An 18,467-nucleotide genomic window follows, 5' to 3' on the forward strand; every position below is an offset into this window, starting at 1 on the left:
TATAGCTGGTATTAGTTTATCTTTTTTATAACTGACAATTTTATTGAAAGTCAGAAACAATACTTTAACATGCTTAAGGTATTTCAATATAACAAAAGACCTCCAATTTACATTAACAAACTGTAAGGTATAAACTGTAACCCTTCTCTCCCCACCCCACCCCCCTTACTTGTGTTACGAGCGCGGAGGTGAGGTCATTTCTAGAACTGGTGATGTGAGCCCTTGGACCACGGCAAGACTCAGAGAGGAGCCCCAAGACACACCGCGGGAGGTGAGCTGGTGCGAGCACGGGTAACAAGGAGCAAGACAAGGCTGGAGTGAAGACAAGGAGACGAGAGGTCTGACCCTCTACCGGACCTGCACGCCCCAGGATGACCAACAACGCAATGTTGATCAATGAACAGTCCTCTGACTGTTCCAAGCCCTTTGGGACCTGCCGCTGGGTAACGGCATGGGCTGCAGGCTGGACAGAGGACGAGGGCAGACAGAGACTTTGGAACATGGAAGACTTTGGACGAAGACTCAGGCGAGGACACTGTAGACGAAGGCAAGGATCAAAGCACTGTAGATGTAGGATCAAGGCACAGGATCAAAGTGCTGGGTCGAGACTGCAATGCAGCACGCCCTACACAGTCCACCCGTGGGACTGGTCGCGGACCACACTGGGTTCGAAGCAGACTCTAGGAGTGATAATAGAAGCTGATACTGGAACATGGCAAAGATACTGAAGAGGCCTGCACCGGGGCGCGCCCTACACAGTCCACCCGCGGAACTGGTCGCAGACCATGCTGGAGCGGAGCAGGTTCGAACAGAGTCTTTGGCACGGATGGCCGCAAATGCAAGGAACTCCAGAGACCGAGGCAAGATTCAAGCTCAGGGTATGACGTACAGGATTCACAGAACACGGGAGATTCAAGACTTTAGGATTCAAGTAGAAGTCTTCTGGAGGCTTGCACTGCGGAGGAGAAGATGGCCTTGTGCCACGAGGCACCCTACACAGCCCGCCCATGGGCTGGTCACGGACCACAACAATGGCACGCCGGGAAGGTGAACATCAAGGAACCAAGGAACTGGAGGCAAAGGCAAAGATTGAAGACGTCAGGGAGGGACATCGAACATCAGGAACAAGAAGACATCTGAAGGTATGGACGAAGGACATCAGGAACATGAAGACCTCTGGAAACATGGACAAAAGACATCAGGAACATGAAGACATCTGGAAGCACGGACGAAGGACATCAGGAACATGAAGGAATCTGGAAGCACGGACGAAGGACATCAGGAACATGAAGGAATCTGGAAGCACGGACGAAAGACATCAGGAACATGAAGGAATCTGGAAGCACGGACGAAAGACATCAGGAACATGAAGGAATCTGGAAGCACGGACGAAAGACATCAGGAACATGAAGACAAAGCCGTCAAAGCCCAACTCTAGACAACACTACATAGCAATTGTTATAGAGGAAGATTATAAAGCACAGGTTCCACTCCAGATCCCTGGGGCACTCCACTATTTACAGTCCTCCATTGAGAAAACTGATCATTTATTTATTTATTTATTTATTTATTTATTTATTTATTTTGGGTTTTTTATATACCGGTCTTCTTGCATTAGATGCAAATCAAATCGGTTTACATTGAACAAATAAACTTGCTTGAAAAGCATTACATGTAACAAAGAACATCCAAACATGAAAAACCTGTAGGAACAATAATAAAACATGGAGATTTGAATTATTCATCTTAACCAGATGCCTTACAGAAAAAACCAAAGAGAAATTAAAAATTAAATAACATATGGAAGTATCGAAGGAGCACTGAGAGGATAAATTATGAGAGGGGATGATGGGATGAGAGGGAAAATTGGAAAAGAAGAACAGAGGGACTAGAACAAAAAAGGTGGAAAAGAAAGGATTAGAGGGAGGAAATAATACAAAAGAACAAACAAATCAAATTTGTCATGGTAAGTCTACAGTAAGAAATCAGGGAAATGCTAGATTAAATAGCCAAGTTTTCAGTTTTTTCTTGAAGGACTGATGGCAGGGATCCTGTCTAAGGTCTGGTGGAAGTGAGTTCCAATGAGAAGGACCTGCCGTGGAAAGAGCTCTTTTTCTTAGTGGAGTTTTGGCTTGAGGGACAAAAAGGGAGCCTTGATAAGCTTTTCTTATTGGTCTCTTTGATTTGTTGGTGCGAAACTGAAAACAAAGATCAATTTGGAGCTAAGTTGTTTAAGGATTTATGTATGATGGTCATGGCTTTGTAGAGTACTCTGTATTTAATCGGAAGCCAGTGAAGCTTGTAGAGAATGGGTGTATATGTGGTCTCTCTTATTTGAGTTGGTCAGGATTCTGGCTGCTGAATTCAGTAACATTTGTAGAGGCTTGATGGAGTTGGCTGGAAGACCAAGTAGCAAAGCGTTACAATAATCAACTTTGGAGAGTATGATTGATTGAAGGACAAGGCGGAAATCGTGTGAGTGCAAAAGGGGTTTTAGCCTTTTCAAAACTTGTAATTTGAAAAAACATTCTTTAGTTGTGTTATTTACAAAGCGTTTGAGGTTCAGATGATTGTCCAAAAGCACGCCTAGATCTCTTACGTGGCAAGTGTTTTTGAGGTTGTCCAGGATAGTTGCAGGAGGATTAGGATTAGAGGAAATGTCTTTTTGTATTTCCTAGATATTTCTTACGTGGCAAGTGTTTTTGAGGTTGTCCAGGATAGTTGCAGGAGGATTAGGATTAGAGGAAATGTCTTTTTTGTATTTCCTAGATATTTCTCTAGGAATGAAGTTGTCATCCTGGGAGATAAGGTATTCCGTTTTTTGCTTGTTGATGACAAGGTTAAGTTTAGTAAGGAGCGAGCTGATTTCCTGAAAGCAATATTCCCAGAAAATTAAAGTGTTTTGAAGGGACTTCTTAATAGGGATGAGAATTTGTATGTCATCTGCATAAATAAAGTGTTTGATTTTCAGCTTAGATAGCAGGAAGCAGAGGGGTAGAAGATAAATGTTGAAGAGGTTGGGGAGAGGGAGGATCCTTGTGGAACTCCCAGGTTTGAAATGATTGGCTGAGATTCCTTGTTATTAATTTTGACCTTGAATGATCTGTTGTTGAGAAATGAACGAAACCAATCTAGGGCAGTGCCTGAAATACCAATGTCGGTTAGTCGATCTAGAAGGATTGAATGATTGACCGTATCGAAGGCCGCCGAGAGGTCGAGGAGAATGAGTAGGTGAGGTTGTCTTTTTTCTGAACTAAGGAAGATTGAATCCAAGAGAGAGATCAGAAGAGATTCCGTGTTGAGGGATTTCCGAAAACCATATTGAGATGGAGCCAGGATCTTGAAATCTTCCAAGTAGTCTGTAAGTTGTTTATTGACTATTTTCTCCATGACCTTAGCAATGGGACGAAAATTTGCTGGATCATCTGTTGAAAGATTAGGTTTTTTTAGGAGGGGTTTCAAGATGGCTTGCTTGATAGAATCTGGAACTTTGTCTTGAGTTAATGAACAATTAATGATTTCTGCGATGGGTTTTGCAATGGTGTTTGGTATTGACATGAGAAGGTTTGAAGGGATGGTATCTAAAGGATGTGAAGAGGGTTTGAGTTTTTTTAGGATATTCATAATTTCAAGTGAAGAGGTGTTTCGAAAGATTCGAATGATGAGGTGGTCTTGAAGGATTCTAACCTGGCGTTTTGATGCTGTGGTGCTGTGGTTTGTGAGAGGTGGGTAATAGGAGTAGAGGTGTGAAAAAGATTAGTGAGCTTGATAATTTTCTCTTCAAAAAAGGAGGCGAGCTCAGTGGCTTTGGCGAACGCTTGATCATCTGGAATTGATGAAGGAGGGGGTTTTAGTTAGGGCTGAGACGTAAGAAAAAAGAGCTTTAGAGTCAAATATGAAATGATGGATTTTTTTCGCGTAGAAATCTTTTTTTTGTTTTAAAGATGGTGTTCCTATACTTGTTGAGAGTGGCTTTGTAGATTGCTTGATTCGTGGTAGAAGGATTTCTGCTCCAAGTATGTTCTTTGTTTCTAAGGTCTAATTTGATAGCCTTCAATTCGGGTGTGTAAACCAGGGTTTCCTGTTATACTGTGCTTTGTGAATCACTTTGATGGTTAGTGGGCAGGTTTGGTCCGCGACTTTGTTGGTGATTGTATGCCATGAAGTAAAGGCTGAGCTCACGTCTGAAAAATCGAGATGTGGCAGTTCCTTTTCAAGATGATTGGAAATAGTTTCTGATGAACATGGTTTCCTAAAGTGGATTGTGGTTTTGGGTAAATGAGGAGGAGGAGGGGAGTCTGCTGTCTTAAGGACCGTTGTGATGATAAAGTGGTCTGACCAAGGTACTGGTGTACAGGTTGGAGGGGAGGATGGAGAGATGCCTTCATTTACGAAGATCAGGTCCAATATGTGGCCTGCTTTGTGAGTTGGAATGTCTATGATCTGTTTGAAACCCAAGTGCTTAAGAGAAGAAAGGAAAGTTTCGCAGTTAGGGGAGCGTTTGCACAAGTCAACATGTAGATTAAAGTCTCCCATTATTAATGCAGGGGAGTCATAGTTGATGTGCTTGGATAAGTATTCTATAATGGGAGATGGGTCTGCCTCTATTTTTCCGGGAGGAGCATAAATAAGGCAGATTTGGAGCCGGTTTGATTTAAAACAAGCAAATTCTATATTTGAAATTGAAAGGGAATGTTGAAGATTTAGTCCTACTCTCTGATTTCTGTCTTTTAACCATTTCGCAATCCATGTCACTTTGGGCTCAGGCCTACCCAATCAAGGCTGCTCAACACTGGAAGAAGATGTCTGCATCATGGCTGCTGTGGTTCCCATCCCACAGTGGCCAAAGAAGGAGAGGGAATCGAGTGTCACATGTATGATACATTACCTGCCGGTGAGAGATTGTATGTGAAACCCAGTGCAAAGAATTCCTGGCTCTCCGAGAACAAGTCTGATCTCTGGAGGCTAGAGTGGCAGACCTGGAGGAGCTGAGGCAGACAGAGAGGGGTACGTTGATGAGACTTTCAGGGATATAGTAGCCAAGTCCCAAATCTAATATGGCAGCCCCAGTACTGCCTTGGATCAGAAAGGTCTTCTGGTTAGAGAGCATCATCCTGGTGTAGCAAGGATCTGCTCTCCAAGTGATGCATTGTCCTCTCACACTGAGGACAAATCTCCCAGAGCTACTGCTCAGGAGGGAAGGGTTAGGTTGGCCATCATAGTTGGTGATTCAATTATTAGAAATGTAGATAACTGGGTGGCTGGTGGACATGAGGACCGCCTGGTAACTTGCCTGCCTGGTGCAAAGATGGCTGACCTCACACGTCACGTAGATAGCATTATAGACAGTGCTGGGGAGGAGCTGGCTATCATGGTATATGTGGGCACCAGTGACATAGGAAAATGTGGGAGGGAGGGTGTGGAACCCAAATTTAGGATTTTAGGTAGAAAACTGAAATCCAGAACCTCCAGGGTGGCATTCTCTGAAATGCTCCCTGTTCCACGTGCTGGTCCCCAGAAGCAAGCAGAGCTCCGGAGTCTCAATGTGTGGATGAGACGTTAGTTCAGGGAAGAGGGATTCAGTTTTGTAAGAAACTGGACAACCTTTTGGGGGGAGACTTTTCAGAAAAGACGGGCTCCACCTTAACCAGAGTGGAACCAGGCTGCTGGCGCTTACTTTTAAAAAGGAGGTAGAGCAGCTTTTAAACTAGAACAAGGGGGAAAGCAGACAATCACTCAGCAGTTTCAGAGGAAAGTATCTTTGAAGGATACTAATGAAACAGGATAGTTAGGGCTTCCCAACAGAGAGGTTCCAATAAAAGCAAAGGTTATTCATGTCCTATAAGTAAAGAATCACCTGAGCTAAAGACTTCCAAATTATCCATATCATCTTAAAAGCAGGTTGTTAATACAAGAAATGTCTGTATGCCAATGCCAGAAGTCTAAGAAGTAATATGGGAGAGTTAGAATGTATAGCAATGAATGATGAGATAGACATAATTGGTATCTCAAAGACCTGGTGGAAGGAGGATAACCGATAGGACAGTGGTATATCAGGGTACAAACTATATCCCAATGATAGGATCAACTTGGTGGGGGTGTAGCACTTTATGTCAGGGAGAGTATAGAGTCCAACATGATAAAGATCATACAACATCATCGGTCTCTCCGGCAAAACCCTAGACTGGTTCACATTCTTCCTCAAAAACAGATACTTCAAAGTTAACTTCAACAACCACTCCTCAGAAGCCATTTCCCTCGAAACCGGAGTACCCCAAGGGTCCGCACTCTCGGCAACACTCTTTAACATATACCTACTACCCCTCTGCTAACTCCTCTCAAGCCTCGGCGTCACATACTACATGTACGCTGATGACATCCAACTACTCCTGCCAATAACTACCATCATCGAAGATACATTGAAACTCGTGGCATCCCACCTCGAATCCATAAGAAACATGTTAAACAACATGAAGCTATGTCTAAACATGAACAAAACAGAATGCATAGTGCTAGAGAGAAAAAACCCAGGATTAAACATTAACCACTCCATACAAATCGACAACATATGCATCAAACTAAAGGACAATGTTAAAGACCTCAGAATATGGATAGATCCTGAACTCAACTACAAAAAGCACATTACAATGAAAATCAAAGAAGGCTTCCACAAACTGCAAATCCTCAAACAACTAAAACCACTACTGTACCACCACGATTTCAGAGCTGTTCTTCAATCACTTGTATTCACTACCTTCGACTACTGCAACTCACTTCTGATAGGACTACCCAAAACGACACTACGACCACTACAATTATTGCAGAATGCTGCAGCCAGAATACTCACTGGCCACAGGAAATCTGACCACATAACCCCTGTACTAAACAGTCTACACTGGCTTCCTATAGAAAAAAGAATAGAATACAAAACACTAACCAACTTACACAACACAATATACAATGCTGAAAGCACATCACTAAACACTATACAGAAACAAAGACCTCAACGCATTACAGGAACCACTAGCAAATTACAACTAGACGTTCCGTCAATATCAAACGCCAAACTATCTAACATAAGAAAAAGAGCCATCTCTATAGCTGGACCTACACTCTGGAACTCACTACCAGAATACCTAAGTTCACAAATCAACACCAAAACATTTAAAAAAGATCTCAAAACATGGCTATTCAGGAAAGCTTTCAAAGACGGAATCGGCTAATTACACACACCATAACCAACCTCTGACAGTGAAATAATTGATCTGACAATTATTTGACAGACGACTGTTATCTTTTTTACTAATTAAGATGTTGATTTAATCGTAGATTTTTAAGTAACACGACTATATCTTTTACCTCACCTATCACACTGTTTTCCCAGCCGGCCCTTAATGTTCCATAACCTATAATTTATTATTATATTAGCTGATCCATAACTTATTGTTTCATAAGCATAATCCATATTATGTCGCTCTATCAACATTGTTATATCTATATTGTATCGTTCCATAATTTATATGGTGGTGTTTCTATCAGTTTTCACAAATTGTAACAAGTTGTTTTACCTGTAAACTGGAGTGAAGGCCTCTAGCTAAACTTCGGTATATAAAAGCCTTTAAATAAATAAATAAATACAAGAGACTAAATGGTCAGTAGGATCTATATGAGTAGAAATCACATGTGTGTTGGGTAAGAGTACAGTGATAGGAGTATACTACCATCCACCTGGTCAGAATGATTAGACAGATGATGAAATGCTAAGAGAATTCAGGGAAGCTAACCAATTTGGAAGTGCAGTAATAATGGGAGATTTCAATTTCCCCAATATTGACTGGGTAAATGTAACATCAGGACATGCTAGAGACATAAAATTCCTGGATGGAATAAATGACTGCTTCATGGAGGAATTGTTTCGGGAACCAATGAGAGAGGGAGCTATTGTAGAACGCAGGATTTGGCGAGAGAGGTAACGGTGGTGGGGCCACTTGCCAATAGTGATCATAATATGATCAAATTTGAACTAATAACAGGAAGAGGAACAATATGTAATTCTACAGCCCTAACACTAAATTTTCAAAAGGGAAACTTTGATAAAATGAGAAAAATAGTTAAACAAAAAAAAAACCTGAAGGTACAGCTGCAACCCAGCGCGAAAAAAGGTACAGCTGCAACCCAGCGCGAAAAAATCTACTCCCGATTTTATAACATGCGTGCTGCTGCGTGCATGTTATAAACTCCAGTGTTGGTGTGCGCAAGGGGGTGCACACTTGCGCAGCCTTGCGTGCGCCGACCCTGTATTTTATAACGTGCACAGCAGCGCGCGCATGTTATAAAATCGGGAGTAGAATTTTTCGCACTGGGTTGCGCGAAAGCAAATCTACTCCCTTGTGCACCTTTTAAAATCCACCCCAATATGCACAACAATTACAGATGAATAGGCGTGAACGAAATTGAAAAATATAAAGGAAATTTATGCATATCAAATTAAAAAGGAGATACCAAATAAAGTGAATATATACAGACATCACAATAAGGTAAATAAAAATAAACAAGGGTTATATATAAAGTGGGTCACCAATACTAATTACAGCTTAAAAGGAGAAAACAAGGGGATGCACATTTATAGGTGGATGATACTGAGGTTTCCGCCACTAAAATGCGGAAATGAAAAATATACAATACAAATTAAAAGATTAGTGGACTAAATAGAAAAACTGATAACAGCAAAAATAGGGATTTTTAAAAAAAAAGCAGACCATTCAATGGAAACATTTAAGCCGTGAGGAGATACAGTATCCCAGAATGTGTATCCATCTTTGTTCATGCTGGACAAGGAGGCGGGAAAAGTCACCTCCCCAGTAAGGGTGGGTGACTATTTCCAAAACAAAGAAACGAAGATCTGTCAAGGACTGGTGGAAGTCTGCCCAGTGAGAAACAAGCGGGGCATTTTCACGGGAGATATGAATACAGGAGGAGTGCTCATAGATCTGGGTATGCATGTGTTGAGAGGCTTTGCTGACATAAATCAGAAGGCAAGGGCATAGGATAGAGTAGATGACACCTTCAGTGGAACAGTCAGATTGAAAACTGTAAAGGGTAAGATACACCAGTCGATGGATTAGTAAAGTCTGAATGGAGAGAGAGAACTGGTCAGGCTTTACAGTGGCCGCAAGGGGAATGGCCAGTGGATGGTTCTGGCAGGACAGGAGGTGAACAGTAATCAGAGAAGGTGAGCAAGTTGCGTAGGTTTCGACCTCAACGAAAAGCGAATCTTAAATGTTTGTTGAAGGAAGGGTGGGGTCTAAATTGTGCCAATACTTCTGAATAATGGAGGAAATGTGATGACTCACTGGAGTGTAAGAAAGAATACAGGTAACAGAATCATCTGAAGGTTGGAAGGATTTCATGAACAGTAAATATTGATTGACATATAAAGCACGTTTCAGGGCATGTTTAAGATTTTTGGATGAGTAATCTCGTTATAACAAATTATTAAACATGACAGGAGCCTGCTGTAGAAATTCATCTTTGGTAGAGCATAGGCATCTTAAACGTAAAAATTGCCCAGTAGGAATATTGTCGCGAAGACTGCAAGGGTGGCAACTGCGTAACACAATAAAGTGTTTCAGTCAGTGGGCTTATGAAATATTGAAGTAGAAAAAGACAAATGAGTTTTGGCGATAGTTGTTGTGTTCCGCGGCTGTGGTAGGCCACGACCGCGGTCCCCTACCGCCGCGGGAATCCCGGGGGAAGGCCCTGACTCGAGGCCCGTCGCTCCGGCACGGGTCCCTGTGCTGCTCGCCGCAGGGGAAGCCGTCCCTGCTCCCCCCTCCTGGCATCCAGCAGCGATTTCCTCCGTGGAGGAAATCCAAGATGGCCGCCGCCATCTTTAGGCACGAGGCCGTGCCTCCTTGACAGATTTAAAGGGACCTGATCCCTATAACTAGCTTCAGCCGTTCTCTATCAGCCAGAGCAGGGGAGGTATAAAGGGCGGCTTCCTCTGCTCATTCCTTGACTTGGCAACTTCCTTGGTTAGTCAGGTCTGCTTGCTTCGGTGAATTCTTGTGCTTTGGATCCTTGTTCCTGTTTCATCTGGTGTTCCTGGTTCCTGACTTCAGATTGGCTAGCGATGATTCCTGGTATTGACTTCGGATTGGCAAGTGGTGATCCCTCGGTGTGTGACCTCGGACTGGTGAGCGACGACCCTCTGGCACTTGACCGTTGTCTCCAAGGGCCCGCCTAAGTCCCAGCGGCCCGGGTCCCTACGGGCTCCTCCTGGGGGGACCGCGGGCTTCCAGTGACGAAGACACACTTCTTCTCTTCAAACGTCTCGACTTCTCGTCTGCCTCCACAGTCGCCTCTGTCTTCAGTGCCGAGGGTCAGCTGGTCACATCTTCTGCTCCTGCCTCGCCCCCCGACGGGAGAACCTTCGGATCTTCCTCCTAAGGTATTCCATCCTCCCGTCGGCCCAAGGGTTCACAAGCCTGAGCATAACAATAGTAATATCTAAAAAGGAAATCTGAGAGCGATGTATAGTGAATGAAAATTGCAAATGAGGGTTGCAGGAATTTAACCAAAGAACATAAAAAATTGGATTTCAGAGCCATGCCAAATAAGAAAACATCATCAATATATCGACGCTAAATAATGTATTGAGACAAAATACTAGAAGGGTACAAATGTGTAGCCTCAAAATCAGATATGTAAAGGCATGTGAAAATCTACTATCTCTAAACAGCTAAATATAGCCACCTAGTTTGTTAAATTTAGTCACTCAAATTCTGAGTAGTTCCAGGGGTGTGGGGTTGGGAGAACTAAATTATCCAGCTACCACTAATTGCAGTCCATGCTATGTAAGTTAGATGGCTAGCTCTAAGCACAGAGATAGCTGGCTTAAATCTTACTGGTTAAGTTTTAGCTGGTTAGATTTAATTTATTTTTTTGCCAGTTCATAGCTGGCTAGGTTGTGGCAGAGAAATGCATGCAAACCTAAGGAGTCATTTAATAAGTCATATCATCATACCATATAAAGCCTTGATACATGGTATTTTAAATATTGCGTGTTATTGCCCCAAAAAACTCAGTTTAACACGAGAAGGGTAAAAACTCGATTTGCATGCAAATGCATGTAAATCAGCTCTTTACTAAGCAAAATCATATAGATCAAATTTCACAAGCTGCATTATTTGATCTACAGTTCAAGAGTTAAGGCTAGTTTTCCCCAGGAACATAGTGATGCCAATGCAGATCCAGATGCTCTTGAAGCTGTCATATTTAAAGGGTCTGAATGGCACAAACAGTGCCCAAATATAGCAAAAACCGCGGGAGTCTTGAGAGATCCAGCAATCCCACCACCCCTTAATACAGCTAAATTAAAAAAAAAGAAATTTTCAAAGGTGACAGTACTCAAGTGTAGGCCCCTCCCACCCAAACCCTTCCCCTTTTAAAAAAAATCCCTCCAAACTATACAGCCCCCACTGTACCTTAGCCTTCCACCCCTCCTGACCCTTACCTAGTAAGCTCTAGTGGTGCACAGGGGCTTGGAGCACCCTGTAGGGCTCCAGGTCCAGTGCTGCCATTTTCAAAATTGCACAGGCTGACTGATGTCTTTCCTTTGCCCCATCACAAGATGGGAAGAATGACATTGGTCAACTGGTGCCATCTTGAAAATGGTGGCGCCAGTCTTGGAGCACTAGGGTGATTGCCAGGTCTTAGTGGACCACCAGAACTTGCTAGATAAGGGCTGGGGGAAGTCAGGAGGGTGGACGAGGGTGGGAAGTTGTGGTCTGGGGGAATTTATTCAAAAAGGGGAAGGGTTTTGGGGGGGGAGGGAGGAAGAGGAGGGGACTGTCACATTTGAAATTTTTTTTTTTAACTTTGGCCACTTCAAGAAGCGGTGGAGAGTGAGACAGAAGCGCTTAACCTGGGTTTTTTGCTATACTTGGGGGCACTGTTTGGGCTGCTTGAGCCTTTGAACAAAATAGTGGCCTTGGGCTGTCGGCCTGTTATCACATGCTTCAGAGCAAGGGTATAAGAACTTAAGAAATTGCCATACTGGGTCAGACCAAGGGTCCATCAAGCTTAGCATCCTGTTTCCAACAGTAGCTAATCCAGGCTACAAGTATCTGGCAAGTACCCAAACACTAAGTAGATCCCAAGCTACTGATGCCAGTAAAAGCAGTGGCGATTCTCGAAGTCAACTTGCTTAATAGCAGTTAATGGACTTCTTTTCCTAGAATTTATCCAAACCTTTTTTAAACCCAGCTTCACTAACTGCACTAACCACATCATCTGGCAACACATTCTAGAGCTTAATTGTGCGTTGAGTGAAAAAGATGTAGTAGGCCAGATTGACAAACTAAAGAGTAGCAAATCACCTGGTATGCATTAGGGTATGGAAGGAACTAAAAAATGAAATTCTGATCTAGTGTATTTGTAACCTATCATTAAAATCATCCATTGTACCTGAAGACGTGAGGGTGGCCAATGTTAACCCCAATATTTAAAAAGGGCTCCAGGGGCGATCTGGGAAACTTTTTACAGGACCAGTTAGCCTGACTTCGGTGCCAGGAAAAATGGTGGAAAGTGTTCTAAAGATCAAAATCACAGCAACATATAGAAAGGCATGGTTCAATGGAAACAAAGTCAGCATGGCTTTACCCAGGGCAAGTCTTGCCTCACAAATCTGCTTTCACTTTTTTGAAGGGATTAATAAACATGTAGATAAAGGTGAACCGGGTAGGGTAGATGTAGTGTATTTGGATTTTTCAGAAGGCATTTGACAAATTTCCTCATGAGAGGCTCTCTAGGAAAAGTAAAAGTCATGGGATAGGTGGCGATGTCCTTTCGTGGATTACAAACTGGTTTTAAAAAGACAGGAAACAGAGAGTAGGATTAAATGGTCAATTTTTCCCAGTGGAAAAGGGTAATAACAGTGGAGTGCCCCAGGGATCTGTTACTTGGACTGTTGCTTTTCAATTAATTTATAAATGATCTGGAAAGGATATGAAGAGTGAGGTTATCAAATTTTGCAGATGATACAAAGTATTCAGAGTAGTTAAACACCGGATTGTGATACATTACAGTAAGACCTTGTGAGACTGGAAGATTGGGCATCCAAATGGCAGATGAAAATTTAATGTGGACAAGTGCAAGGTGTTGCTATAGGAAAAATAAACCCTTGCTGTAGTACACAATGTAGCTTCCATATTAGGAGCTACCACCAGAAAAAAGATCAGGCATCATAGTGGATAATACTTTGAAATTGTCGGCTCAGTGTGCTGCATGCAACAGTCAAAAAAGCAAACAGAATGTTAGGAATATTAGGAAGGGAATCGTAACAAAACAGAAACTGTCATAATGCTCTGTATCGCTCCATGGTGAGGACCCCGCACCTTGAATACTGTGTTACAATTCTTGTCGCCGCATCTCAAAAAAGATATAGTTGCGATGGAGACGGTACAAGAGAAGAGCAACCCCAAAATGATAAAGGGGATGGAACAACTCCCCCTATGAGGAAAGGCTGAAGAGGTTGGGCTATTCATCTGGAGAAGAGACAGCTGAGGGGGCATATGATAGTTATTTAAAATCATGAGAGGACTGAACGAGTAGATGGAATCGTGTTATTTACACTTTCGAATAGAAGGTCTAGGTTGCACTCCATGAAGTTAGCAAGTACTGTAGCACATTTAAGACTAATCGTAAGAAAATTCTTTTTCACTACAATATGGATGATCTCTTTAAAATTTTCTTCTGAAATTGAATATAATAATGTATTTGCTTTCTTTTTTTTTTTTTTAAACAAAAACTGAATATATATATCTATGTGGTAGATTATGTTGTTCCTAGGTGGTGAAATTATCATGTGTGTTTGGTAAAATTTAAATATTTCTGAATGTAGAATGAAAAATGTTATGACTCTTCATGATATTTGTTTCCTATATTTCTTTTCTCTAGCTGTTTGTCTTATACTGGGCTGTATGATTTTTCCTGATGGTTGGAATTCCAATGAAGTAAAGCAAATGTGTGGTGAAAAGACAGACAAGTACAAGCTTGGGGCTTGTTCAGTTCGTTGGGCATACATCCTGGCTATTATTGGAATCTTAGATGCCCTGATCCTCTCGTTTCTGGCATTTGTGCTTGGCAACAGACACAAACAGCTTACTATCAGAAAGAACTCAAGGTAGAAAATAAAGGTAAGGATGCTTTAGGGTTATATGGTATCCTGAGCTGGCTTCTGGCAAATCCTTTAAAATATATGGTTTCTATTTAGCTGCTACCCAGATAAATACTTTAAGGTATAAATGATATATTGAAGTTTAAAAATTTTTAAGTTTATGGGGGTAATTTTCAAGCATTTACAAGCATAAAGTCTGGTTTATGTGTGTAAACGACTATTCTAAAACTAATTTCAAAGAAGAACCAATGAATCCCAAAATAACAAACAAAAAACAAAATGGGGAAAACAAGGAAAAACACCATGGGGTAGATTTTATAACATGCGTGGTGTGGCCTACATGTGTGCACGCTACCCGGCACATGCACATGTACCCCCAATTTTTATAACGTGGCGCACGCATGTTATAAAATCCAGGTCGGCGCGCGCTAAGGGGATACACAATTGTTTACCTTGCGTGCGCCGAGCCACACTGCTTTGCCCCGTTCCCTCCCCCCTAACATTTCCCTTCTCCTAGCCCCTACTACATACATACTACATGCATAAATTGCACCCTGTTACGCCCGTTGGTCGCAGACGGCTGCAACCTCTCATGCTTACCTCTTTTTTTCCCTACACCGTCAATCCTAGGAAGAATGGCGGCCTCCACTAACCAACACTGACCTCCCCGGCGTCCCCGGGATGGCGTGGGCACTGCCAACCTCCATCTTGACTCCGGAATCACCGAAGGCGCGCGCGGCACGCCAAGGGGCCCTCCTTTGTACACGTCATGGCAAGAATCTCGGGGGCGTCCCTCCTGATGACGTCAACTCACTACTGTACTTAAGCTGACCGGCCCTCTGCTACTACCGAGTTAGCAAGGAGTTTCCTTGTGTGCTGAATCCGCTCCATTCTTGGACTTCCTGTTCCAGACTTGCTCCTGGTATGTGGACACTGGGTATTCGCTCCCTCGGGGGCCCTTCCGCGTTCCTGGCTATTGCTCCTTGGAGGGCCTTCCTGTCTTGGACTACGACCTGACCCACTTCTCGGTCACTCTCCTGGAACTACCACTGTGAGTACCTTTCTTCAGACTTCAGCAATACCAGCTTTACTGAAGCTTCTTTGCGGTGTACCCCGTGCCTCTGGCCACTGCCGTTCCTCTTCAGTAGAAGTTGTTCCAGTACACTCTGTGCTACAGGGTATTGCCATACCAACTACAAGATCCACTTCTGGGTTCCTCCACCTCAGACTGGTTTATCATCATCTTCAGTACAGTCATCCTCTGCGTACCCCCCTCTGCGGGCCACTACCGGATCTGCACTCCTGAGGTATATCTACTCGACTGAAGGGACTTCCTGGCGTACCCCACTCTGCGGGCCATTCCGGATCTTTTCATCTTTATTAACACCCTGCGTTCCCATTGCTCAGAACTGTACTTATTTGCAGTCCCCACTTTGCAGGGTTGCTTTTCCTTCCTTCATAATAAAGTCTATCATACAGCTGTGTCCTATGTTGCTGAGACCACGCCCATCAACGGTGAGGCCCACAGGGAGTTTCCATTTAAAAAGCCACTGTTTGGCCAGTGCCACGGGGAGCCTTTACCCCTTATACTTTACAGGTGCATACTATGCAGGGTAAAACAGTACAATGCAGGCACAGGGATTTCAAAATGAAATCCCCAGGCTTAATTCACCCGACCTACCCTAACTTCCTCTTTCTCCGAGGGCAAGCAGGATGGTAGTCCTCACACATTGGTGACATCCATCAGTGTTGCGCCCGTCGGTCGCAGGCGGCTGCGACCTCTCATGCTCACCTCTTTTTTCCTTGCTCCGACAATCATTGGGAGAATGGCGGCCTCCGCTAACCAACGCCGATCTCCCCGGCATTCCTGGGATGGTGTGGGCGCTGCCGACCGCCATCTTACTTCTGGAATCAACCTAGGTGTGCATGCGCGCTGGGCCTCCTTTTGTATATATCATGGTGGGAACCTCGGGGGCAATCCACTCTCAATGACGTCAACCCGCTCGTGTACTTAAGCTGAACGGCCCATTGCTAAGACGAGTTAGCAAGGAGTTCTCTCGTTGTTAAATCCGCTCCACATCAGGATCCTTTGTTCCAGTATCTCCTCGTGGCATTAGACGCTCTGGGTACCCTCTCCTCGGGGGCCCTTCTGCATCTTGGCTATCTGCTTCTCGGAGGGCCTTCTGATTTGGACTTCTCCTGACCCGATCCTCGGGTTTCCTGTCCTCGAACTTCCTCGTGTGAGTAACTTCTTCAACTTCCTAAGATATCTACAGTGCTGGACTCTCCACGGTGTACCCCGTGCCACTGGCCACTACCATTCTTCAGCATAACTCTTCTGCCTATCCTGAGCTACAGGATACTCAAGATCCTTGGCATACCCTGCGCTGTGGGCCACTACCGGATCTGCACTCTGAGGGATCTCCATCCACCTACAGGATTCTCCTGATGTATCCCGGACCTGCTCATCTATAGCATCACCCTGAGTTTATTCTGCTCAAGAACTGTGTTTATTGCATTCCCCGCTCCTCGGGTTATGCATTATTCTTTTCTCCCTAATAAATTCTCTCTCACAGCTGGGTCCTACGATGCTGAGAGCACGGCCTACCGACGGTGAGGCTCACGGGGGCTCCTCCCTGTGGGCAGAGACATCTCTCACCTTGGCCCGGGGTTTCACAATTTCCTTCAAAACCATAACAGATTGCTAACTCCATGGACCCGGCTCAGCTCTCAGCACTCCAGGCCATCCCTGGCCTGGCCCAACATGTTGCCGAACTACAAAGGACACTAGAGACTCTGGCTAACGCCTTTTAATCAGCTGAACTCTCAGCTGAATTCCACAGGAAACACCTTACAAGGCCAATTCCGCTCACACGGAATGATGCCTGTATGTCTCTCCATGCCCTTGCCAGCACCTACACACTTTACAGGTGAGCCCTGTTAGGTAGGGGCTTTCTAAATCAGTGCTGTATGCACTTTTCGTTTCAACCTACTTTCTTTCCAGACGTAGTCTCCAAAACTACACATATACTGTCTCTTCTAGATGGAAAAGCCCTGGCCTGGGTCTCACCTTTCTGGGAACGTAATGACCCTATATTCAAGGACTTGTTGGGATTCATCACACTCTGTCGTTCTGTATTAGATGATCCCGCCCGCAAGACTGTCGCTGGGTCTGCTCTCCTGCACTTACAACAAGGTACCAAACCTTTAACTGATTATGTTATCGAGTTTAAAACCTTGTCCTCTGAACTGCATTGGGACCTGGGTTGCCTGCGAGCTATTTTCTTAGAAGGCCTTAACTCTCACATCAAAGATGAACTAGCAGCACGGGAACTCCCCGATACTTTGGATTCCCTCATTGACCTTGATGGACGAATTGATCGCAGACTGCGTGAACGTTCACAAGAGATAAAAGGTCCTAAGAAGATGTCATCTGGAGTTCCTCGTTCCTCGTCCCATACCAGTTACGCAGGCTGCTCCTGCACCCACATATCGAAGAAGAAGAACCAATGCACCTAGGCCGCAGCCACCTTACGTTGAAGGAAAGGTGATATTGAAAGAGACTCGGTCTCTGTATGTACTGCGGACAACCTGGCCATGCGGTGTCCTCCTGTTTTATCTCTCCGGGAAACCTGCAGACCTAGGATCCGCCGGAGGACTCTTCCTAGGTCTACTTCTCCATCTCCTCCACTGACCCTTCCAGTTCCATTATTTCAGAAGCCCTTGAATTCCACACATTAGCCTTCATTGACTCAGGAGCCGGTGGGAACTTCATACTCCGCCAACTCGTAGAGCACCTACGAATTCGTACGGTGCAGACACCCACTCCCCTTCTGCTGTCATCCATCCATGGCGAGCCATTGCCCAGTGAGGTCTCTTATACTACCCAACCTCTTCGTCTCTGCACAGTGTCTTCTCTACACTCTGAGACCATTACATTTCTGGTCCTGGTTAAAGCTATACATCCGGTCGTACTCGGATTGCCCTGGCTTCAAACTCATTCACCCCAATTCAATTGGAGTACCCTGAACTATCCCAATGGGGAGAAAGCCTGTTCATGGAAGATGTCTAGAGACAGTGGACTCCTCTGTCTTGTCTGACTACTACCACTTCCCTTCCGGGTTTACCTCCACAGTAGCAGTCTTACCAGGATGTCTTCTTTAAACAAGTCGCGGGATATTTTGCCACCTTACCGATCTTTGACTGTGCTATCAACCTAGTACCAGGTTCCGAACCACCTAGAGGAAGGGTGTACCCACTTTTCTCTATCTGAAACAAAAGCTATGTC

General features: G+C 44.1%; 1 protein-coding gene across 1 annotated transcript in view; it reads left to right on the forward strand.

Moving 5' to 3' along the window:
* LHFPL3 (LHFPL tetraspan subfamily member 3) overlaps positions 1-18,467 on the forward strand; it is a 199,949-nt gene that overhangs the window by 63,776 nt on the left and 117,706 nt on the right. Inside the window, exon 2 of the mRNA XM_029615155.1 lies at positions 13,960-14,198. Coding sequence (XP_029471015.1) covers positions 13,960-14,189 — 230 coding nt within the window. The 3' untranslated portion in view covers positions 14,190-14,198. The remainder of the gene's footprint in view (positions 1-13,959; positions 14,199-18,467) is intronic.

This window comes from Rhinatrema bivittatum, chromosome 9, assembly GCF_901001135.1.
Source record: "Rhinatrema bivittatum chromosome 9, aRhiBiv1.1, whole genome shotgun sequence".
Lineage (NCBI taxonomy): Eukaryota > Metazoa > Chordata > Amphibia > Gymnophiona > Rhinatrematidae > Rhinatrema > Rhinatrema bivittatum.